The 26,703-nt window shown below is 38.1% G+C and overlaps 1 protein-coding gene across 1 annotated transcript in view; it reads right to left on the bottom strand.

Annotated features, from left to right (window-relative positions):
* The window catches only part of pou2f2a (POU class 2 homeobox 2a), a 43,469-nt gene extending 17,744 nt beyond the window's left edge, over window positions 1-25,725 (bottom strand). Inside the window, exons 1-4 of the mRNA XM_036594887.1 lie at window positions 25,563-25,725; window positions 10,509-10,577; window positions 9,512-9,552; window positions 3,434-3,544 (exon numbers count right to left, since the gene is read on the bottom strand). Of these exons, the coding sequence (XP_036450780.1) occupies window positions 3,434-3,544; window positions 9,512-9,552; window positions 10,509-10,577; window positions 25,563-25,617 (276 nt within the window). The 5' untranslated portion in view covers window positions 25,618-25,725. The remainder of the gene's footprint in view (window positions 1-3,433; window positions 3,545-9,511; window positions 9,553-10,508; window positions 10,578-25,562) is intronic.
* Window positions 25,726-26,703: the final 978 nt, after the last annotated feature.

The following is a 26,703-nucleotide window of genomic DNA, read 5'->3' as shown; positions in this document are numbered from 1 at the left end:
GGCTAGACCTAGTTAAACTGGACCTTTTACTCATATACAATGTTTATGTACTTAATTTGTAAACGTGAAGATTTCAGAGCGTTTGTAAGATCCTGCTGGTGTGGGTTTCCTCTTTTTCAGTAATGTACATAAAAGATACCTGAGTGCTCCCCCTTGTGGTGAACGTTCATACTGCTGAACACGGCTTTATGATAACCTGTGGATTATCGTTCAAATTGAGAGCTAAACACAAAGCTGAATCGTAAATTTTAAGGGAGTAATTTTTTTAGTTTACCGGATCGAAATCATTTTAAATGAGTAATCGTTACAGCCCTAGCTGTGATTGCCTGTACCTGGGCAGTGAGCTGGATTGGCTGAGAGAGGGTAAGCTGGTGAGGAGGGGGTGGGACTGGGGCAGCGCTTTGTTCCTGCGCGTGCTTTGATTGGCCCTGCAGCTGGGGTGGAGCTGCCTGCTGATTGGCCTGCTGTTGCTGCTGCGTTTGCTGCTGATTGGCTGCGTGAGCTGCATGTGTCTGCTGCACGGCAGCGGCCAGGAGCTGAGCCTGCTGCAGGAGGAGCTGCTGCTGAGCGGGCAGAAGAGCAGTCAGCTGGTATAGAGAGCAAGCAGAGAGAGAGAGAGAGAGAGAGGGAACCCAGGAAAAGGAGAAAAGTCAGGTAAGGAAAAAAAGTTGGAAATGAGGGGTGCAATAAAGCCAAAGCAGCTGCATAAACCATACATCATAGATATGCATTACTCACCCACACATACTGTTTCAGACTTGTTGATGTGGTTTAGGACACAGTGTGACTAAATATGAGCTATGAAAATGATCAAAACTACTATCGTGTACTGGCAGCCACTTTAGACAACAGGTCTTGTGCTGAATCCAGCTCCCTTTTATGCGCATGTATGTCATGAATGCAACAGATCACAATCCCAATTTCTGTTGTTTCTATTTCTAAAAAATTATGTTTAGCTTTAAAGTTCAAGATTAACTCTAACCCTAATGCTAGCCCCTCGAGTTTAGTTCACAGTGTCCTAAATCACTTCTACAAGTCTTGGAGTTTTGAGGATGTGCTGTTAAGTGTCTGTTGACTTCTAGTGTTTGTGAGCAACATTAGCCTCAATTTTTAAGTCCACCTCAAAAGCTTTGTTAAAGGGCAATTCAACAAATTTTTCAAAATTTCTGCCTAATTCAGATTCAGTCGTTAAGATGTAAAAAATACTCAGAGTGGTTTGACTTGAAATGCTTTGAGTCAGAACTGTTTACAATGGTGTTGATAGGAACCAGATGTCCACCTCTAAAAGCTCCCTCACAGAAAGTTATTACTCAAAATGGTTATGAATATTATTATATAGCATTATTTTATGATAGGTTTGAGAAAGTTTTGGTCCAAAACCTTTTTTTAATCCATTCATGGTAGAATAGTACATTCAGGGTGCTGTGAGGCAAAATAGTCCCCAAAGGAAGCTTACTTTTTCAGATCCTCCGCTATTTTAGCATCACGAGCATTACATGTAGGCTCACTGGTAAATCGGATAGTAAATAAAGTGGCTATATTTATGTTGTAGTCATGGCAACCCCTGGTTCCTATCACCACCACTGTAAAGAAATCTGAGTCTCTACAATCAACCATTTCACACCAAACCACTCTGAACCAACTTTGTTTACATCTCAACTATGGAGGACCAGATTTGCCAAGTTGAAAAATTAATTAAATTAAAAATAATTGACTTAATATATGAAGCTGAATTGCAAAGAATAATGATGATAAATCTAAAAATAAATATACATAACAATTAATATATTAATAAATAAAATCTTACATAAATTAATGTCTGCATTTATTTATGTCTGTTTAGTAATTTCCCCTTCTCACTAATTTTTGTATTCATTTTTTTTATTATTTATGTTTCTTTATTAACATTTTTTCTGTTTTTCTATTAATTTATTTTATTAATTTATTTCCATAACTATTCATTTCTATATTTATTTATTTCTCTGTTTATTTCTGTATTTCCTGGTCCTTATGCTAATAAAGGGGCTGTCAGTCAATGATGTCACAGCATCTTAACATTCCTATTGGTTGATCGATGTCAGATTGTGTAGATCGACTGTACATGTCTTGCTCCCTCAGCGGTAACTGAGGACCAGACAGTACAGTAGTGGCTTCTTACAGCAGCAGACAATCAGAGATCTGAGAGTCTCGGCTGAAAATGCAGGTCCAGATTGTTAACTCTACCGTATGAAGGCTGTTTGCTCCATTTTGCTGCCTCTGCTGATACAGAGTTTGACCCTGTAGTGTTCAGAACTTTGGAGGAGGTGATTCATTGTCTTTTTCTGTAAAATTCAGATCAAACCCAGACAGTTTTTTATTGATTAATTTACTGAGCCTTTTATTTTTTAATTTTATTTATTTTTCAATTTGGCAAATCTGGTCCTCCATACTCAACCACTAGACTAGACAGAAATTAAAATAGCTTTAAAGGGGAACCTGTGGAACTCCCCTTTAAAGCTATTTACCACATTGTGTTGTGTGTATGACACTGCTGTAGAGGTGACGTAAGTGACCAACAGACAAACATAGGTGACAAAGAGGTGACAAAGGTGACAAATGTCAGCAGTGTTTAAACTGTGGCTAATCTAGCTGCCTTTTACACACTTTTATCAGCACGTTTAAAGCTGAGAGAAAGGAGCAGCCCTAATCCGCCCATATTAGAGCAGCCTGAAATACGAAAGTAGCAATTCAAGTCACCAGAAAATATTAATTCAAATAAAAAGTAGTCCAAAACTTCACAGTGTGATTTTACTGTGATATTGTAAAGTAATAGGCAGCCCAGCCTAAATTTGACTGGTTTTATTAACTTTGAAGGGGAATTCCACTGATTTTACCCATTTTCATCTCAATTCTGTCTTTAAACAGTGCCTTGATGTGAAGCGGTTCATTTCAAAGAAACTTACTGCCTCAGATTTCTTTACAGTAATGATGAGAGGAAGCAGCTGCAACACAAATATAGCCATTTTATTTTTTTACTACCTAAAATGAACCGTGAACCTACACGCCTTCTTATCATTTCCTATTATCATGTTTATAAAGTTAAAATTGTCTTGACTGAAATCTTGTATAAGAATTATAGTACAACAACATCTCAGACATTACACAAAGGTTTCATAACCATTTTGTGAGATTTCATGTAGTAACTTTCTGTGAGGGAGCTTTTAGAGGTGGACGTCTGGTTCCTATCACCACCACTGTGAACAGTTCTGACTCTGAAAGTTTCTCTAGAACAGAGCGTTTCACACCAAACCACTCTGAACGACTCTGTTTACATCTTATCCATTTAATAATATAGAGAATTTGAAAAGTTGGTGGAATTCGTCTTTAATGCACTGAGTGATAAACTGTTGCTCTGCGAGTTGGGCAAGGATGAAGGACAGTGTGTGTATCTTACCCCTGCCAGCTGGCCTCCGGTCAGCATCAGCTGTGTGTGTGGGAGAGTGGTCTGAGTGGGCGTGGTCTGGACAGGAGCTGGGGACATCTCTCCACACTCTTCTACCTTAGCCTGAGAGAGAGAGAGAGAGAGAGAGAGAGAGAGAGATAGAGAAAGCTGTCTTCAAATCACATAGTCATGTTCTGTTTACGCTACTGTTCAAACGTTTGGAACCATTTGTCATATTAATACATTGTGCAATATATTAATTGTAGCATATTAATATATTGTACTTTCCCTCTCCTAAGGCTGGCGAGAATGAGTCAATGAAAGTGAAACCTTTGAAGGCCTCAGCGTGGGAGCTGGCGGCGCCACAAACCTGTGCCGGCGGGTAAACGGATGCCAGCCGGGAGGTTCAGAGGAGACCGCAGGCTGTGAGTTAAGTGTGGATGGCAGGCGACTCAATGCGCTCGCCGTTATCCCTACTGCGACCAGGCGTGCTCACGCACTCTAAGAGAGGTACATCAAACTGCTGGAGGGTGACCCTTGTCTAACTGAGGTCAGTCACCAGGTCAGCGGAGAGAGTGTATGGCAGCCGGGTGGAGCGCTGTAGTTGCTGGTGTCGCCCCCAGCTGTGCGGTATTCCAGTGCGGTGAGTTCCAACGTGGGCAGGAGGAGTGAGCACGCTGCGGCATTTGTACTGACTAGGAGTGCACTCCCAGGGTCTTGGCTAGAGCTGGTGGGTCACCGGGACGGTGCTGCCTCCGAGAAGCTCAGGAGGCAAGGCTATGCAGAGACCCATGCAAAGAAACCCATGGGAGGCGCGCGCCGTCCGGAAAGGGGACATGTTGTGGTCTGTTAGTTAAAGATGTGTGTTATTTTGTGGCTGGCAGATGGGTTGTTTGTGTGTTGGGGAGGTCACCGTGAGGTGGAAGCCTATGGCTATTGGTGATCTTCAGTCTTTGGTATTCTTAACTAACTAGAGATGCAGCACTGCTCTGCCTCAGGGTGGCGCTGTAGCAGACTGGTTCTCCCAGTTGGTCCTTCATAGCCTAGCAACTGTAACTCTGCCCAGGAAACCTCTGAAAAACTCTATAATATGTTGTAGCATATCTTTAAATCTGAAAACCCAAATTCCCAAGAGTTTGGTGGAAAGAGTGAACTGGTGCTCATTCCTCAAACTGAAGACAGAAGAGGAGACGTGTAAGATCTCAATAAATGTGTGGAAGAGCGCATTAGCAAACTAGAAAAGAGCAAGATCCTTCACACACTGGCTCGTCGTGTATGTTACAGTACACGTAAAGAGAACATTCAAAGTATTTAAGAGCAATAAACTCTCAGAATAGACTCAACATTTTGGCTATTTGTGAATAAGTTGGCTTGAATTTTCCAAAATTCACAGTAAAATTATACAAGCGTCACATGAAACTTGTATCAGACATACATCAAAATGAATAATTAAAAAAAAATAACACTGAATTTTGATGTTTTTGGTTTGCATAACCAAGAACCCCAAAGACAAACATTCAGACAACCGTACTTTCTTTCCGATCTGAATAAGATCCCTTGCTCTAAGACACAGCTGTGCTCGTAGTTACCATGGTGAGGTCCATTGGCTGTTGCGATTTGTCATCTCGGTCAGACTCGTGTCCTGCTATGCAGAGGGTTCCTGCAGCCGTAGCCATCGGCGTTACGATTAGAGGTTCAGGTTTCTGTTTCACTCATTCTGCATCTCTCTCTATCATCGCTTTTCACATTCTTACTGTTTGCTGTCATTCCTCTGTGCGTCTGTCTCTCTAGCTGAAGTGCTGCCTGCACCTCTGGGCATGTTGGGACAAACATCACACATCCACATTTTGAATTTGCATATCTGCCAGCATGCAAATCAGGCCAAGACGCCAAACGTTAGCCAAAAATGCTCACTCCAGAAAAAAAAGGGCCTGTATCTTGGGAAATCTGAGCTTGGTGTGGTATATAAACACTGCTAAAGTGTCTCAGTCTATGTGTGGAAAATATGCTGCAAACCTGCCTGTTTTAAAGTCAATGTTTCTGTGATGTCACAAAAGCCAACACAAATATTTAAATAGATCTGCACAGCAGTTTATCTCTACAGTTATCAGGCGTGTTTCAGTCTGGATTGGCACAGCACAGAGCAGTTAATCAGAACAGAGATAAGAGACATATCTCAGTCTTTAAGGTACGGCAACAAGGAAAATGGAAAATGGTCACGTAAAAATGAATTATGACTGTTTATGGTGCATAAGACTACACAAATGTCACAAACGGACCTTGAGGAAAAAATACAATGCATGAAAAAGCAGAAGCAGTGGCGTCATTAGGGGTGGGAATCACAATACCATCATTCTTATCACGATACTTGAGCCACGATATGATTCTGCTGAGATCTGTAAGGATTTGTGAGATGCTAAGTATCGTAATACATTGCGATTTATTTCTTTTTGACGGCAAATGAGCCTTTTCTGCTTTACCTGATGAACTTCACACTTTACTTTCACTTTTTTACTGAAGCAAAACAGAGTTGTGAAGCACCAAATCAGCATCTGTTAGGCTCTCCACCCGAGAGCCGTGGGCCCTGTTTCAATACTGTTTTTAACACGCCCTCGCCCACTTCCACCCACCACGTCACATCTACGTTACACAAGCGGTTGTAGAGCAGAAGGAGTGGATTATTCACACGGAGCGCGCTCAGCCTCGGCAGGATAACCTCAATGAGCTAATCAGCTACTCGTGCAAACTTTGCAATGCAAAACGTTTGGTGGTTTGAGAAGTTTTAAACATAACAGAAAATACGTGAATTTTCGCTTTGCGTGGCTGTAAAGACTGTACATCTCAGTTAGGTCAAACTGTAAAACAACAATGAAGCATTCAGACCATCGATATTTATGGGATTATGGAGGATTAGGTTAGGATCTATTTAAATGCAGGGCATTAACAGAGACAGTAACAAGCCAAATATATACAAAATCATTTTTATAGGGTACTTTCTACTGGAAAGTCTCTGTCCCAAACCCTCACCCCTAAATTTACACTTGTGAAAATAATAGTTACATTTTTTTTAATATTTTTTGATGTTTTTTTTCAAAGTCAGCTTTTTATTCGCCAGCTTCTTGTTCTAGTTTTCCCGTTCCACCTTAAATAGTGCAGCTTCAGGCACTAGAATGTAACTGCTGCCCCATTTAAGGTGGAACGGGAGAACTCGAACAAGAAGCTGACGAATAAGAAGCTGACTTTATGCGCCGACGTATCGCCTCAGATAGAGAACAACACACAACGCAGCATCTAGGTATGTATATCTATTAGTTAGATCCCACTGTTTTGAAGCCAATGTGTCCCAAAGTCTGAAAATCAGTGTGGAACATTAAGAACTGTCACATATGTTCTGCTAATAAGTAAACTTTTTTGTGTTTTAATGAAAATATTATGATTTTTTGTTCGCACGGCTGTTCAAAGCTGTCCTTGCGAGAGATGCACTGGCTAGTGTTTCCGAATTATGCCTCAAATTAGCTGAAACTGACTCTACCGAAACATTCATGATTGTTTTGTTAGTGACGAAATTGAACGTTCAATCATTTATTTCAACAAAATAAACATAATTAAGGCAGAGGGTCACTCAAAGCAAAAGGATTGTAGTCTAAAGTCCAAGTGAGTTAAAAGTCCCAACTGTGTTTTCAACGTTCAGTAGAATGATCCATAAACTTTGATGAAGCCTTTCTTTTTCTTGTTAGCCAACTAGCCTTTAGCATGCTAACTAGCCAGTTCTATAAGCATGTTCACGACTGTAAACCCATATATTTATGGCCATATATGCACATATATCATCAAAGGCTAGGCATATATTTCAAAATATATGTACATATATGCCAGCATGAAATACTGGACATATATGCATAATATATGTCTGATATATGAATCATACATATACTGTGTATCTGATATATGTCTGATACAAACACAGAAATAGTCTTAATGGAGTACAAAAAGCTTGTGTAATGTGAAGCTAGCGTATATGAGTAATGTATTTCATCCATTTATGAACAATGTTTTCTATCATATACTTTTCTGAAATATACATATTAGACAAATATGGTTGTAACTGTTGATATATGCCTGAAATACATGTGCCACAATTAAAAACAACCAGTTTCAAATATGTTAGCCAATATGTCACATATATGTGTACATATTAGAAAATCTAAGCAGTGCTAAATGCTAATATATGCCATATATTTGAAATCCATATATTGCCAAGTTTTCTGTACGGGTAAGCAGCCATGTATAACAGACGGAGTAGTTTGCAACCTAAAGCCGAGCAAATCGAACGTTATGGTTTTGAAATATTAAGCATTTTGAAGTAGTTTGCTGCCACAGCTTATACACAACATAGTCTGCCGTTATTTCCTGGTTTGAAAAGTGATATTTATCAGGTCGCAAGGACTTCTAGGCAAGCTCTGCTGCTGAAGGTGACACTGGTGTTCAACCAATCACTCGCCCCTCCAAAGGCTCGTCTAAGAGCCTTAGTTTCATTAGCTATTAAAGTGACGGACCAGCGTTTAAGATGGCGTCGGTGATTCTCCAGAGGATTAGGCCGAACCCCAGAGAGGAAATGACGAGGACCTGTTGAAATCGGTACTGAAACAGGTGGTTGGGCTGACCAGAAAGACAAGAGGACGTCACAGCACCAACTTACGGACTGAGAAAACAAAGGATTTTACTATCCTTTACAACAACAGCACATCACAACAATGAAGAGCTTCCTTCTGGGAATAAAAGTCCATGTATGAAAATGAAGCTGCAAAAACAGGCTGTTTGGAATTCATTGTTTCTGTGAAGTCATGAGAACCAACTCATTTCCATATTTCCACATATTTCCATATTTCCTGCAGTTTAGTCGGCCATTCATATTGAAATTGTAGAGAGTGTTTCAGCTCTGAGTGCTTTTTGAATGAGGCACAATAGCATTTGTCATACATCAGTCTTAAAGTCACAGTAACAAAAAACAGCCTGTTCAATTCTAAGAGCTGGAAAATAGTCATGTAAAAATGATTTATGGCCATTTTTGGGACCAAATCCATCCAAATGCTGGACCTCAAATAAAAAAATAAAATGAAAAAGTAGGATGTGGGCATTTCAAAGTATAAACAGCCTACTTACTTGCTGTTTTATTTACCTGCCACAATAATCGAAATGCTAGCACCTCTATAGGCTAAAGTTCCCTAACAAGGTGTAATACTACTTATAGCAGCTCTAGCTGCTTTTGAAAGCTGGGAAACTGGAAGAATGTAAGCCATTATTCATAGTTTTTGATTATGTCATTAAGAAGACCACGTCGCCATTTTGGTAGGTGAGCTGTGACTCTGACTGTGCTCTGATAAACTTGACTCAAGTGGCTAAAAAAAAAAGCAGAACAGACCAGAATGACCACTAAAAAGATTTAAAGACATGCAGGCGCTTTAGATGCATCTCCAGAAAATGCTACCCGAAGAAGATTGGCTAGATTGGTGGACTGGATCCGAGTTCAGAACATTCCAGTGTGTTTTAAAATTCAAAATATTTAATAGAAGTGGCTACCAAAGCTGCCAAAGCTCTTAAATAATGAACTTCTATATAAATATTACACTCAAGTCAGCTTCTTTTTCACTGGCTGTATTTTACAGTCTGTTTGATACACTTATTTGTTTTCATTTTTTTGTATGTTTTTATTGTAGGGCGACCTTGAGTTTCTCGAAAGGTGCCCTTAAATAAAATGTGTTATTACTGTTATAATGTTTTGGTTCAGTCTGTTCTGTTCGGATTCACTGCTACTGTTTCCACCACTGACCGGAAACGAGACGTCAACCTGGATGTGTAGCCAACCTTAATGTTTACAAATGGCTCTGGTCTGAATTAGTCCAGCATTCGGTTTAATAAACATTAAAATGATTAATAATCGAACAATAAAATATCAATACATGGGTCTCCATATATACAAACAACATATTGCATTGTATTATGTTGTATTTGCAATAATATGCTGTATTAATTTTCCTGTGATTAGCCAAATCTTTTGATTAGCAGAAGAACTTTATGATGTTTACATACCTGATTATTGGAGTCTGGGCCATTCCCATTCCTTTCTGAATCTAAGACAGACAGACAGACAGACAGACAGAGAGAAAGATTAGCCATGGAGGTGTAACTCTTAAACCTCACAATGATTCAATTTGATTTGTGATTCATTAGGAAATGATTCAGTGAGTAATCAAATCTCAAATGTACGACGGCGTTTTAGGGCCACTGTTAATAAAAATAAAAATAGTATACTTTGAGAATAAAGTCGTAATATTTCGAGAAAAAAGTCATAATATTTCGATAATAAAGTCGTAATATTTAAAAAAAAAAGTTGTAATATTTCGAGAAAAAATGTTAATATTTCGAGAATAAAAGTCGTAATATTTTGAAAATAAAGTTGTAATATTTTGAGAAAAAATTTTAATATTTCGAGAATAAAGTCATAATATTTTGAGAATAAAGTTGTAATATTTCGAGAATAAAAGTCGCAATATTTCAAGAGAAAAGTCGTAATATTTTGAGAAAAAAAGGTGTAATATTTCAAGAAAATAAAAATATTATGACTTTTTTTCTTGAAATATTACGACTTTATTCTCGAAGTCTACTATTTTTATTTTTATTAACAGTGGCCCCAAAACGCCGTCATACAAACGTCACCAAGATCCGAACTGATTTGATTCTTTTTAAAATAGACTGAATACACAACTGTGATTTCATACAGTATTCACACAGGAACAGAATATAGACTATAAAAGATTTATTATTGTTAAAATTCTTGAATTCATTTTGAGAATTATACTTGAAAGTTAACTGAAAAAATATATTTTTTAATATATAAATATATTTTTGGCCCATAAATAATAATATAAATAATATTAATTATTTATGAATAAATAATCCATTGTAATCAACCTTCCAAAATTGATAGAGGAGAATTGCCTGGCACCCTAAGATTCAATTGAACACCTGCACCACACACACACACACACACACACACACACACACACACACACACACACAAGCGTACCTCCTGTGTTCTCCATTGGAGAGTCTGCCGCTGGATTCTCAACTTCTACTGGCTTTGACATTCTGATGTCTACGGCAGAGAAAGAGAGAAGCAAAGACTGAACAATCCGGCAAAACTGCTTGTCTTTTGACCAAAACGCATTTCTTTCAGCAGCTGAAAATGGCTGGATGTTCAGAGATGAAAAAGAAAGAAGAGCCTCAAAGATAAGAAGAGTTTCTAAAGGGAAAGAGAAACTTTCGTCCGTAACATCTCGGGTTGCAGAAGTTCGAAAATTCTCGACCCGCGAGGGAAAGCACATTCAAGTCAAAGTTGAGTTTCAGAGTTGTGACACCTCAGAGTCCGGCACTCATCTCTCTCTGCAAACATGAGTCAGAACAGCCCACCATACTCAAAACATCACTCTCCCCATTACAGCCAGCACAACCAGCCAGCCAGAGAGAAGATGGAGCTGCCACTTTGCTTTGACCACTAAAAGACCAAATCTACAGTTTTCCTCCTTCCCCTAAGTTTAGGGTCAATCGGTCAAGACACGTTTGGTGTCTGAACTTTAGTTTTGCACTGGAGCGATTAAGGCTAATATAGTTTCTAAGCCGTGGAAGTTTATGGCCAACGCCTTCTGAAGGACCCCCAACACGTGCTTCTGTCCACACACTGTGAACACACACCCACACACTCTGACCTAAAGACCTAAATCTGCGCCAAATGCTAATACAGTGCTGTGAATATAACATTTATTTTACATAAGTGCAAATGTAAAATAAGAGCATTTAAGGCTGGTTTAGTGACCGGTCCATTAGGGCCCAGTGGCCTTGAGTAGCCTCAATTCTTAGCCAATCCACGGCAAACATTAGATTAATGAGTATAATGTCTATATTGATGTACAAATGACTAAATAAATACATTTTCAGTTCTAGTTCAAAACTAGAAGAGGAAACTTTTTAAAAACTTTTGGCTTAACAAAGTTGTTGCTATGGTATCCCAGGAGATTGCTAAGTTGTTGCTAGGTGGTTGCTATGATATCCCAGGTGGTTGCTAAGATGTTGCTAGGCCATTACTATGGTATCCCTGGTTGTTGCTAAGGTGTTGCTAAGCCTTTGCCATGGTGTTAGTAGGCTAGTTGCTATGCTATCCCAGACGACTGCTAAGTTGTTGCTAGGCGGTTGCTTTGATATCCCAGGTGGTTGCTAAGGTGTTGCTAGGCCATTGCTATGGTATTCCAAGTGGTTGTCAAGGTGTTGCTAGGCTAGTTGCTATGCTAACCCAAGTGATTGCTAAGTTGTTGTTCGGCTGTTGCTATGATATCCCAGGTGGTTGCTAAGGTGTTCCTAGGCTGTTGCTGTGGTATCCCTGATTGTTGCTAAAATGTTGCTAGGCTGTTGCCACAGTATACCAGGTGCTTGCCAAGGTGTCGGTAGGCTAGTTGCTGTGTTATCCCAAAATAATTGCTAAGTTGTTGCTAGGCGGTTACTATGATATCCCAGGTGGTTGCTAAGGTGTTGCTAGGCTGCGGTATCCCAGGTGGTTGCCAAGGTGTTGCTAGGCAGTTGCTATGGTATCCACAGTTGTTGCTAATGTTGCTGCTAGGCCATTGCTATGTCATCCCAGGTGGTTGCTAAGATTTGCTAGGCTGTGGTATCCCAGGTGGTTGCCAAGGTATTACTAGGCTAGTTGCTATACTATCCCAGGTGATTGATAAGTTGTTGTTAGGCTGTTGCTATAACATCCCAGGTGGTTGCCAAGTTGTTGCTAAGCAGTTGCTATGCTTATCCAGTTGGTTGCTAAGGTGTTGCTAGGCCACTCTTATGGTATCCCAGGTGGTTGCTAAGGCATGTGTATAGATGTGTATTAGTATGTATGTGAATCATGTAATGAAACATGTAATGAAAGTGTGAGGGACGACTTTTGTGACATAATTTATGACAGATTTGGACTTTATCACACTTTGTCGCCGGTTCAATCCCCTCAACTGACAGTATGTGACTGAAGTGCCCTTGAGCAAGGCACCTAACCCCCAACTGCTCCCCGGGCGCCGTGGATAGGGCTGCCCACCGCTCTGGACAAGTGTGCTCACTGCCCCCTAGTGTGTGTGTGTGTTCACTAGTGTGTATGTGGTGTTTCACTGCACGGATGGGTTAAAAGCGGAGGTCCAATTCCGATGTGTTCAGACACAGTTGGCTAAAAAGTTTCATTTCATTTTCATTTCATTCACTATTCCTGTATCGGATCTACGATTGTGCAAAGTTTCTTGGTTCTAGCTCAAAAACTATAACCTGTGAAAATAGTACAAAAAAAGCTCCCAGTTGCTCATTTTACATTCACCTGTTCATCATTCTGGACACATCTAATATTTCCTCCTACAAACTATCTGTAAACTGTAACGTTGTAGAGTCTTAGAATCGTATTAGAATCATTTTATACATGTTTCTGCCAAAAAATTGTTTTGGTAACACATACATACGCACACACACACACATACATACGCACACACACACACATACATACACACACACACACACATACATACACACACACACACACACACACATACGCACACACACATACATACACACACACACACACACACACACACACACACACATACATACATACGCACACACACACACATACATACACACACACACACACCCACACACACACACACACACACACACACACATACATACGCACACACACAATTTGCCCAGAAGGTCCTTGTCAAAATTCAATTGATTAACATTACGTCATCATTTATCGTAACACTTCCTATTTTTGTACACTGAGGCCCTTGGGACAGCCCCAGCAGTGTCCCTCTGAGACGGGGTGTGTTGGGCTGCAGCTTCAGAGAGAAAACATGGTCACACTTTATTTGAAGGCTACCTACATAAAGTATTCCTAACATATACATGAGCATTGAATAACTTATAGAAAGCAAAACTTCAGAATTTATAAACAGCTCATGCCATAATTAAAAGATGGAAAAAGGCATGTATTGTAAAAGACACTGTATTGACATAAGAGGCCTTAAACTAAAGTGACACATTTGTATGACGCATCATTTCCACATAACGGAACATATAAGGCAGAGGTCCACACGCTTAAAATGATGGTTCTTCAAGGGTTCTTTAGAAAAGACAACAAATCTAAATGGATTTGCACGGTGAAATGGTTCTTCAGACTGATGGGGAATGTTTGTGGGTTCTATATAGCACCAAAAAGGGTTTTTTTACAGTCATAAGCTTGAGCTTGAACCCTTTTTGGTGTATGTAGAACAATACACAACACATTCTCCATCAACCAGGAGAACTATTTCACCATGCAAAGAACCATTCAAGCATATACCATATATCGCTCATATCTCCAAAATGACAACTTTACAGGAGAAGGAAAAACCTACTTTATTTTTAATGTAAGTCAATGGAACCAGACTTTTTTCCAAGTCATTTCAGGTCATTTCTGTTGGTCCATTCATCATGAAATTTACACACAATATATAGGACCACAAGTATTTTCAAATTATGTCAAAAACTGAAAAACATCAAAAATGGAGATATAATATATATATATATATATATATATATATATATATTATATATATTATAATAACTATAATAATAACTCAGAGTAAACTTGTTTTTGGTACTTAAGCGCATTTAAAAGCAAGTATTTTTGAAAGTTCAAAAACAAAGACTTCAAAATTCATAAAACAAGGACAAACGATAACTGACATAAGCTGTTCATAAATATTAAAATGTTTTTTTTTAATTCACGATTTAACGCTTATGCATGCGTTATGAAGTTCCTAGGTAGCCGTCAAAAAAATACAACACTGCCGACCACTATTACATCTTCAAATCAATCAACCACAACCTCCGCAATACATTTAATAGCAATTACTTAGTAATCCAATTAAAGTTTCAATTAAAAGGCTTTAATTGAAGATGTAATGTATTTATTTATATGCTCTGTAAACAACAAAATGCACACAACTGTTCTTTATAAAAACTGGGCCTCTTCCTTTAAAGAAAACACACTCACAGATGCACACACACTTTCTCATACAGACACACTTACTTCCCTTTTGTGAAATATATGCAAATAAGCCCAACGACTGACTAATTATATCAGCCACCTGCATATTAAACTCACTATCTGTCTTTCACTTTTCTCCCTTCCTGGTCGGCCCTTACGATAAGAAGACGAGATGATAAACCACAGCAGGGCTCATCCGCACATTAGCATTATCATGATGCCAGAATTTTGACTTAAGTGCTAATAACGAATCAATAGTACAGTAGAAATACCCACTGTGGACTGCACTGAAGCACTGAAGCCAGAGTTCTTACAGCTTAATTAACCTGATTTCAATCCCGAGAGAACATGTTTAATGGAGATGTTTAATAAATCATCACACTGCGTTAAAAGCTGATCTCGCATAATATTCATCACATTGCATTGAAAACGAACTCAATACAGTGCTTAGAAACATTATTATTTTTTTTATATGCATTTTTTAAATTAATGTTTATTTTGTTGTTTTCATTCATATATATATATATAAATATATACATATATATATATATATATATACATACACACACACACACACATATATATATATATGTATCACTGTTGTCATAACAAAACCTTTTATCTCCAAAATCTTAACTTTACAGGAGAAGGAAAAACCTACTTTACTTTTAATGTAAGTCAATGGAACCAGACTTTTTTCCAAGTAATTTTGGGCCGTTTCCTTTTGTTCAACCGTCATGAAATACACACACAATGTAAAGGGCAGCAGGCATTTTCAAATTATGTTAAAAACTGAAAAACAACAAAAATAAAGATACAAGGTATTGTTCCAACAGCAGCGATATATAGAAATTACTGTCCAATGAAAAACATGTATTTTTTGTGATTTTTACTTTCTTGTATCGTTTGAGCTCTGCAGCTGTCCTTCACATTCTGTGAGAATTTCATGATGCGTGGACCAATAGAAATACTCCAAAATTGCTTCGAATAAAATCTCTTTCCATTAACTTACATTGAAAGTACAGAAAGTTTTTGCCCTCTCCTGTAAAGTTACTATTTTGGAGATACTTGTTCTTCTTTAGACAGCGACGATATATCTGTTTTAATAATTTTCATAAATCATTTTTTATTGTGCATTCCAAGCAATATCGAATCACAACCAAACTGCAGTTGGGTTGTTTTGATTAAGTAAAAATTAAAGGAAATACAAGAAACTTACAAAATTAAGCACTAGTGAAAACTGTTTTTTTTTCACTTCAAATTTGTTTTTTTTTTTGGCAAAAATGGTCATTTCATGTCTCAGAGTTAAACAATGTAAACAATGTAATGGATACAAATTAATTTATTTAGCATTCTGTAACATAAAACAAGCAGGTAAAGAGCTGAAAACTGCAAGAAAAACAGCCATTAATGGTCAATTTTAAACATATATATGACCAGACCTCTGAAAATCCTAAGGCTGAATCTCAAATGGCTCACTGCTCCCTATATAGTGCACTATGTGAGTTATGAAATTTTGGCTTTTACACCCAAATATTGTACTTTATGTCCAGTAAGGAATTGTGCTCACATGGCTGAATCCAGAGTGGTTCTCTGTTAGACGCACTGTGCTCTGTTTAGATGCAGTAGCTGTTATTTTAAGACCTGCGTAGTGCACTACGCAGGGAGAAGGGAGCCGTTTGAGATTCTGCCTGAAACAGTTTGCGGCAGTGATGCGACCCGAATACTGCGAGCTGATTGGCTGAACTGCTTTATCAGGTCCTAATAGAGAACAGTGCTGGCGTTTGACCGTTTCTGCAGTAAAACGTGAACTTGCAATGCCTGGACAATCGACAATAACGGGTTTTGTAAATAGCTCACAACAATCAACTGGTTATTTTAAAGGATGGTGTTATATATTTGTATATATATATGTGTGTGTGTGTGTGTGTGTGTGTGTGTGTGTGTGTATGTACATAGATATGTGTATATATTTATATATGTATATGCACATAAAAAGACAGTTGTTGCATTTTATTAACTTATTTTATTACTTTATTTAGGCATTTCAGTAGTTTTCTTCTATAGATAGTACTTTTTCATTTTGTTCTCTCAATTTTTTTTTCTTTTTCATTTTGTTGTCTTTAATTTCAGTTTATGTGGTCTTTTTTTAGGATACAGAACATTTTGCTTCTCCTCTCTCCCAAAGATGAAAGCTTTAAGTGCTGTTTATCTGATGGGGGCAGTTTTGGCATCTACCAGCTCTTCCAGGTGGTTGTTAGGAGCCACATTTTCTCTGCAGCTCTTAACCATGAAATGATCTCATATATCCTTATATGCATAATATATTTTTTAGAAGAAATATCTTCTAAAAATGAATAAGTTGTACTAAATGGCTGTCTTGACTGCAAATTAAGTGAATGAAGGGTGGTCTCTGACTCATGCACAGTGCTGTACATTTTAAAAACTTTTTTAAAAAATGTATAAAATTACTTCTGCAGAAACCCAGACTTATGAAACCTGTTATATTATCAGCACTGCTTTCTGACCATCCTTAAAGCGTGATTGGTCAGTACCTCACTGCTGTCAGACGCCTTGCAGACAGTGCGCTTTTCCAGCCTGGTGCTATGTCGGGAATGGAGGAAGTAAATCTAGAGGAAAGCCCCTCTGTGGTCTCCTCCACCCTCAGGCCATGCTGGGAGAAAACGCAGAAGTCCAGGCCGTGCTGTGCTGGCAAAGAGCCGGCTGAAAAGCTGAGAGTGAGGTTTCGCCAACATTTCCAGATTGCATCACGAGCAGGTGCTGGTTTTGGTTTACTATGAGTGTGTGAGTCTGTCGCGCTCTGCAGCGACGGCTCGGTTAGAGGACTCCGCCAACGTACCCAACTTTCCACAAACAGCTCACCAGACACAATATGGAATATGATTCATACAAATATTTTGGCAGAATTCACAGCCACAGTATATGTAAAGATTGTTTTTAATTGTGTCTTTTTTTTCCAGTGTCGAATATCTCAAAAAGGCTGCTTTTGTTGCTGCGCCTTCAAGTGTTTGGCTGCCTTATTAAAAAAAACAGGCCTGAAATAAAACACTATGTATAAGTTCATCAGGAACTGGTGGAGCTAATGTGCTGTGAGGCACATTATAATGCAATGTAATAGGTAAATGTGTTCATGCTTGTGACATCACAACCATGAAGAGTTCAAAAGGGCTGTATTTTTTCTTCTTTTTGCAGCTTAGCTTCTCAAAAATGCACTGCAAGCACCGGAATTGGTGCATGTTGAAAATTTAACAAGGCTTATGTACTTAAACTCCTTATTTTAAAAAACTGATATGGGTCCTTTTAACTAACTTAAAAGGGAACCCCACTGATTTTTCAGAATTTCTGCATTCAGAGTGGTTTGGTGTGAAATGCTCGGTTCTAGAGAAACTTACAGAGTCAGAACTGTTCACAGTGGTGGTGATAGGAACCAGACGTCCACCTCTAAAAGCTCCCTCACAGAAAGTTATACAAAACTACTACGGCGAACACATGAGACCCTGGTTTATGAAAGATTTGAGATACATTTTTGGCACATTTTTCAAATCTGGAGGTACAAGTAGGGTGTTGTGAGACAAAATAGTACCTAAAAAAAACTAATGATGATGATTCTCCACTAATTGACAGTTAACAACATTGCATATAAAAATATATAGAAGACACATGTAGGTTCACCGGTCATTTTAGATATATAATAGCAAAAATATATAAATATACCCAATATTGCAACCCCTGGCTCCTAAAACCACCACCATAAGGACATCTGAATATTATCAATGACAGTATTATGTCAACATTTTGAAAAATCAGTGGAATTCCCCTTTAAACCTCTATTTCACAGTGTTGCCTCAAGGCAACAAACTCATTTTCCTCACTTTACAATCACATTATACATATTTAAATTTGAAATAAAATCACGAGTTTGAGAAAGTCAATAAAAAGCATGTACTTAGTCATACTGTCTCTCAGTGGGCACTTTTAAACCTCATTTGGTATAATTTTCTTTGTTTTAAGAATTTGCAGAAATATGTTTGTTGCCTAGAAGCAACGGTGCGACAGCGGAATGGATTTACAAGCCAGGTCTCACCACTTCAGGGAACACGGCTCTACATCATTTCTTCACATCGTCGCACAATGTTGCCTCAAGGCAACATACTTCAAAAGGACACCTGCACACATTATTTTGTTGTTTTTTGAATTTAATAATGAAATTGCTCTCATAATGCGTGTAATAGAGGGTTAGTTCAAATTCAGCTTGGCCTACAGGACACCATAAACAAAACGTGCAGTTAATCACAATTCATAAATGAAGAAATCTGTTTGATGGTGAGCAAATTTGATGCAGTTTCATATGAAGTGATTGTGGAGTATATTATTCATGATGAACTTGGTGTGTAAGAGGCCGAAAGCCTGCGTCTCACTTCCCTCTCTATTTCCCCTTCGACTGGGGTGAGCACAATGTGCTAAACCAAACCTTACTGTCAGAGCGGCTATTAATAATCACGCACACACACACACACACACACACACACACACACGCTGATGCGGAGAGATGCGCACACACATATTATTATATTAACTCTGCATGGTCTTCACGTTCCCAGCAGTCTGTCCCACTTATGTAGTCTGTAAATATAGATGAATAAACACACACATACTCAAAGACTCATAGCTGTTTACCTCAACTAATGTCTGCATAAACTGAACTCCATTCCGGATATTATTATTATTAATGCTAAAGCTTGTAAATGCTACCAACTTCTCTATTCGCTCACTTCTGCATTGATGCGTGATGACTGTACCGAGTTGATCTTCATCTTTCAGACTAAATATCACAAGCGCTAAACTCTGAAGCTCAAGCGCAGCATTTATCATTCTTATCTATTTGGTAAACATGTAAACAAAGTCATTCAGTGAAACGCTCTGTTCTGGAGAAACTTACAGTCAGAATTGTTCACAGTGGTGGTGATAGGAACCAGACGTCCACCTTTAAAAGCTCCCTCACAGAAAGTTATTGTACAAAATTACTGATTACAAATACACCCGAGACATTGTTTTAAGGGTGTTGTGAGACAAAAGATACACGTAGGTTCATTTGTCATTTTAGATATATAATAGTATATATATTGTTAATATAGCCAATATTGTGACCCCTGGTTCCTATCACCACCACTATAGAGAAATCTGAGTCACACTGACATTTATCAATGCACAATCGTGTGCAAAAGTTTGAACAACAGTAAGTTAACACATCGTATATGGGGTCACTTTTCAGCAAACTTTGTTCAGAACTTCTATTTATTTTTAACATTTTGGGAAAAAAAAAACATTGCATATGAATAGTGCCATAACCTTTGCACAGGCCACAGGTCTATTTTTTCCTCCAATATGTTAAATTCAGCACATAAACAGTAATTGTGCAATAAAATGTGCAGCAGTGTGTTCTCTGCTGAGGACGTGTTCACTTATTTACACACAGAAAATCAACAAAACATATCATTTGACTGTAAACTTTTTCATGCGACCGTATAGTTTAGAGATGGCACAATACTAATTTGTCCGATACCGATACTGAAACCTTGACACCGATACTGATTCTTTTCTTTCAAAACTGCAAACAAAAGTACACGTTAATCATTTCTTGGGCAATATTTCTGGGAAGATTAGACAGAAGATAAACCACTCGCATACAAAATAAACAAAAAAGCAAGAATACATGTTTCTGTCCATCCTTCCACTGTGAGAAGACGACTCAGCGCTATGGGTCTGAAAGGATGTGTAGCTGTTCAAGAAGAACCTCACTGAGAAAAGGAGACGGACACATCAAACAAAGAAGCTGAACAATGGACTGACCACCCAAGAGTCCAGACCTCAACACCACTGAATGTGTTTGATTACTTCAGAAAATGTAACCAACTTCTAAGACTGAACTCTGGAGGTGTGTCTGCAGATTTCTTTGAGAAGCTGAAGGTGAGTCTGTAATAAAGACGAAGTGTGGACACACTAAAGGGTGAAGGGTGGTCTCTGACTTCTGCAGAGTAAGTCGTTCATCTACACTGCTCAAAAGGACACTTTAAGAAGGGTACTAGTTGTTTTGTTCAGTTAGGCACACACACATTACCTAAACTTTGGACTATGGCAAGACAACCACGGAGACACAGGAAGAACAGACAAACCCCCTGGTCCCCTGGTTACCCGAGCAGGGAATCGAACCCATTCCCTTCTTGCTGTGAGGGCAACAGTGATTGACAGTTTGACAAACAGACAAAAAACAGATAAAAATCACTTATAGTGCATATGTGTGCAAAATTAAATTAATCAAAATAGAAACTGTAAACATAGTAAAATATTTATAGGCGGCAAACAATTATGGGATATTTCAGGCTTGATTTAATATTAGATTTTTAAAGTTTTTTGCTCCAATATCTGATTTAGCAACCCAAAATCAACGTGGCTACTGGATCAGTGCCATTTCTCATATAGATATACAGTGACCCTGACCATTTAACTATTCGTAAACTTTAATGAACTTCTTTATGTTACTTCATAAAATGTTTAAAACCTCCAAAAAATGTTTGCTTCAGAAAAAAAAGCTTTTAGCACAACATCCAATCGATGGTGGAGATGAACTCCAACCTGACTGCACTAAGACTACTGCAAAGCACAGAGGCGGCACTTTTCCGTACGGTGGTTTCACTGAGCTTGTGTTCATCATGAATCATGCATTCTGGATGTAAACCTGTAGAGGTCTGCAATGAAACTGCTCAAGTGATTACCAAACGGAGGTCTTACAATGGTGTGTTTACTAACACAGTGAAATTAGAACATCTTTAAGTACGGCACAAATACTTTTTGGGGCCACTCAATTTATCCCACTGGCTCTCTCGTTGCATCAGTCTAGTTGCTGCTTTATCTCTTCTTTATTTTCGGTTTCTGCTTTCATTTAACCATGTTTCGGTTCATCTTCACAGGAATGACCTCCTGGTTTGTTCGTATTTTTTTGAGCATTGTTATCACAAGTTACATAATGTTTCTGTGTTATTGACTATGCTTTGATTTGTATTTCTGTCCAACTCTTACCCGAAATGACTTTAATATAAAATAAACATAAAACGTATGAATGATGTTTTTAGCGTCTCACTTTATGTATCATGGAGTAGTAGCACTTATATCACACAGGACCCAACTGATATGAAATCACTGTCATTTTATCAAATACAACAGCTTAATTAAACAGATTCTAACAGCTTTGGTTGCTTTCTGGACTAATGACTGAACTGCCAAGTGTGATTATCAGTTTTTAATAGCCAGATTTCTTTTCTAAGCAGCAAAAATTCAAAATCTGCAGTAATATAAATATAAATAACACTAACACTTTACGAAGCCAGTTATCGGCAGCCCTCATCATCACACTCCTGAATGTGGTTTTCTGATGTCACATTTAAACAGGGATAAGTGGTGCCTTATCAGCAGGCCTTTTACTGATACCAGTACATCTATGCAACCTTAATATTGTGAGATTTCATCTGTCAAACGATATGTCGGTTGGGCCCCAATATCATCAGTATAAATTACAGATCACAGTGAATGTACAGTTATGTACAGTATACATTATACACTGCTCAGCATTTACACAGTATCTCCAGTAGCCTTGGATACTAGATATGACTGAATATTGCAGTAATTATCATTATTCATCAATATTTATCCACTCCTTTTGTATAATCAATGTCAATCACTAACAGAACATCACTAACTAAGTGCACACATACAAACTCTGAACGCCTCTTGCAGATTGTTTTTCAGTTTTGATTTCAGTCTAGCAAAGAAAGTCGGAATAAATGCAAATGAAACAACAGCTTTACAGTAGAGGGTAAAAAAGGATGAGCTTGTCCAGAAGAAGAGAGCCAAAGCGCCAGCTTGGGAATATTTTCATTTCTGGCCATACAAACATTAAGAACCACTGGATGTTAACAATATTACATGCCATTTGTGCAGAATATAGTTACTATTATAGATCATTAAGTAATATTAAAAGTGAGCCCAGTTGGTAGTTATATGGTAATTAAACTACTGTCAGGGAAAATGCTCTGTAAAGCTCACATGGTACTGATTTGACATTTTATCGCGATAATTCTGCAGATGATAATCATTTTTCTAAATTTACATTCCACACATCCAAGCTCATCACACATACACACATGGACACATACCTACACACACACACATATATATATATATATATATATATACATTTATACATATATACACGTTACACACACATATGTGTGTATGTATATATCTATATCCATATATATATATATATATATATTAATATATATATAAAAAATCTGGAATATTTATATGAATTTACTGCCCAATAATTAACACAAAACAAACTCTATACCCATCTTTCTCTAATGAAGCCAGTAAAGCACTGAAATGTGCTCTGAGTTGCTTTATAATCATACTACTTATGTAACAATACAACATATTACATTTTATCGTATTGTATCTTTGTATCATGACTAGCATGTTAGCTTGGGGCTAGTGTATTAGCTTGGGGTTAACACATTACCTTCTGGCCAGAGTGTGACATTGGTACTTTTATCATGTTGAGTGCTCTAATAAACTGAAAGTGGAAACTTGTTAAAATGGGCACATTTTCAGGCTCTCCTTATGATGGCTATGTTGGAAAAAATTGTAAAAAGTTCTGAATTTTGCGTATTATTTTACCACTAAATCATATTCCACACACAGACCTGTGTTACCAATACTTAGCAATACTCTTTAGTCCTAAATGTGAGCCTAAATCTGACCTCAGACCTCATTTTCTTAATGACCGTAATAATAGTAATAACAATCTCACCGTTAGTGGAACCCTGAGCCTCGCTAGGACCCAAGCCTTGATCAGAGTTCCATGTACTCAAGTTAAAACTTTGATGAAAGACAATTTTACCATTTTTATCATCAATATTTAGTTACAAATTCCTTTTTTATGTTTAATTCCATTCGGTTAAACCGGTGACAGCATCTGTCCTGCTTTGTGATTGGTCACACTTCCGACATTTGAGGTTTAGTGTTACATTTTAGGCCCAAAAGAGCATCAAAAATAAAAGAACGGAGCCTAACTTCAGTTCCTGATAGACGCTGAACGTACTTAGAAGCTCCACTGCAGTTCCAAAAGTCTCTCAGTAACTTCTAAGCAGATTTTTTGACCTGATACTTTTGTACTTCTACACAATTTGTTTTATTAGAAATGTACTTTTACTTATGTATTATTTCATTTAAGTAACAGTACTTTTACTAGGATATGGGCAGTTGTGTGACTACTGGGGGGGGGAGGCAGGGGGGCTCCCCTAAAATCCTTATTGGCTCCCTCATATAGATACTAATACAAATAGACACTGTACACCAACGACTCATAGGAAGATCCAATTTCTTAACAACATACCACACCAGTCAGCTTCCATCAACACCCACTACTACCAGTGAGTAAAGCTGCATTCATCGAGAGCCTTCCTTCTTTGAGACATCACTACAGCAAGTAAACAAGTTAATTACACTGGCATTTTTGTTTATTCTGATTTTTTATAAGGGGGATCCATATATTTTTTTGCATCAGGGCCCATTAGACCCTAGTTATGCCACTAAGCCACCACTAAGCCCATCCTCTATTTGTAGAGATCACAGGCCTTAACCTAAACCTAATCCCAAGCCTAATCTAAACATACTGATGTTTTGGTAACACTTTATTTAAAGACTACTTACATTAAGACATCATAACACATGCATAAGCATTCAATAACATATTTATAAAGCAATATTTGAGTCTTTATGAACAGCTTATGCCAGTAATCGCAAGATACCACAAGCTGAAGAGAACGACATTGTATTGACAAAAGGGTTTTGTACTTTAACTCAAGTAGAACTACGAAAATGATGCTTCATAACAGTGTTATAAATAGAGCAAAAGTCCATCACTTTAGTTTAAGGTCCCATTGTCATTAACTTTATAGAACGTCTTATGTCATCTTGCGGTTTCTGGCATAAGCTGGTCATAAAGACTCAAATATTGCTTCATAAATATGTGCTTATGCATGTGTTATGTAGTCCCTATGTAGGAAGCCTTCAAATAAAGTGTTAGCAATATTTTAAACATTTTAAACTGAAACTTTTAAACTGAAAACGCTTTTTGGATCTAGACAGTAAGCATGTATTTGCTCAGACACTCTCTACTCATTATCAGCTAATCTCTAACATTTACTCATCTCTAACATTAACCCTTAAAAGGCCAGGGCCAAAGTTTTATTACACACATTTATAAGCTAAGAATAGCTCAAGGAGTTTGCATTGAAGTCCCTGTAGTTACTGAATAATAAGCCTTAGTATGTAACAAGCCTGGGATTTTAAGGGGTTAAGGCAATAAACAGTGATCAGTGTGTTTGTTTAACCTTTTTCAAAGCCCAGTATTAACTGTTCTCATCTAACTGTTCTCATCTAAGGCCTGGTTTGATTAAGCAACACCTCATTAAACTAAATCTGATGCTGTACTGCTGATAGAATTTAATAAATCCATGCGATGGCTGGAGATATCGAGATGAAAGCTAGAGCCAAACCTGGGCTCTTCTAACCAGCTCACAAGATCTCAACTGCTTTTTAAAAAAAACAAGAAATTCTTGTTATGTTACTGTATTCATATTTATTTGTATTTATTCCAATGCTATATAGAGCCTGTACAAGCAAAACCACACTTACTGCCGACAACCCTTTCTCCACACTTTACTACAATTATCAGGACATCATAATGATGACCAATTTGCAGCCCGGTCATCACTATGACGGCCTGGTCATCACCATGATGCCCCTGGAGCAGTTGTTAATAGTGACTCGTCCAGCTTGTCAAAGTCAAAGCTCATTCATTGCTTCAGCCTTCAGCTTCATTAGCATTGCTGCACCCCAAAAACACCAACCTGGCAACCCCGCACAAAGCGCACGCACACATACCTGGCAACCACAGGTGAGAGTAATCCATAGCTGCTACGGGAGCCGTCTTTGTCATGCTGATAGCGACGTGTGCCCTCTTCTCTCTTTTCTCGCTCTCTGTCTCTCTCTCTCTTCCTTTTACACATTCACACGCTGCACTCTTTCGCTCTCTCTCTCTCTCTCTCTCTCTCTCTCTCTCTCGCGCGCTCTCTCTCACTCTCTCAGTCCTTGTCAGTATACGGCCAATAAGAAGGAACAAACTGATAACGTAGTTTTGGTTGCAGTGTTGGTGGAGGGGGGGAAAGAAAGAAGAAATCACTCCTCCACTCCTCCCTCTCTCCTTCACCTCCTCCCACACCTCCCTCCGCCCCCGGCCCCGCCCCCGGCTGCCCGCTTCCTCACCAGCTAAGCATTTCCCTACGCACGCGACATTCTCACTGTACAGTAGATCTGCTAGATTGTTTCTATTCTCTCCGTTTAACCACTTATTGCTTAGTTAGCACATTGACCTCGAGAAATATTGTCATATTATATTCATTCCTTAATCTTATGGGCTGTTATGTAGATTATTATTTAGTGAGTATGACATTAATATGTAAGTTTGGCAGTAAAGCCCTGAACACTTGGCTTCTTATTCTAAATCTTTGGCATTACCTTGTCTTGCACTGTCCAGTAACTGATATCTACTATCAAATATTTAATAACTGCCATAAATCATTCAGTAACTATTATACATTGCTCACTGACTACTGGGATTCATTCAGTAACTACTATGAATGACTTAGTAACCACTAGAAATTGTTCAGCGTCTACTATGAATTACTCAGGACTTCTATGAATTATTCTGAAACTACAAAGAAATGTTCAGTAACTACTACGAATCTTTCACTAAGCTCTATAAACTATTCAGTAACTACTATGAAACTAACATGTAAACTAACTCCAGGCTTAAGAGTCACCTATTAATACTTAGCATGCAGCAGGTACTATGAATTATTCAGTAACTACTAAGAATTATTCAAAAACTGCTATAAAGTATTAAAAAACTATGAAGAATTATTCAATATCTACTTTGAATTATTCAGGAACCATTACAAATGACTCAATAACCACTATGAATTATTCATTATCTTCTATGAATTACTCAGGCCATCTATGAATT

The sequence above is a fragment of the Colossoma macropomum genome, unplaced genomic scaffold, assembly GCF_904425465.1.
Source record: "Colossoma macropomum unplaced genomic scaffold, Colossoma_macropomum, whole genome shotgun sequence".
Lineage (NCBI taxonomy): Eukaryota > Metazoa > Chordata > Actinopteri > Characiformes > Serrasalmidae > Colossoma > Colossoma macropomum.
This window is presented reverse-complemented; position numbering and strand designations above follow the sequence as displayed.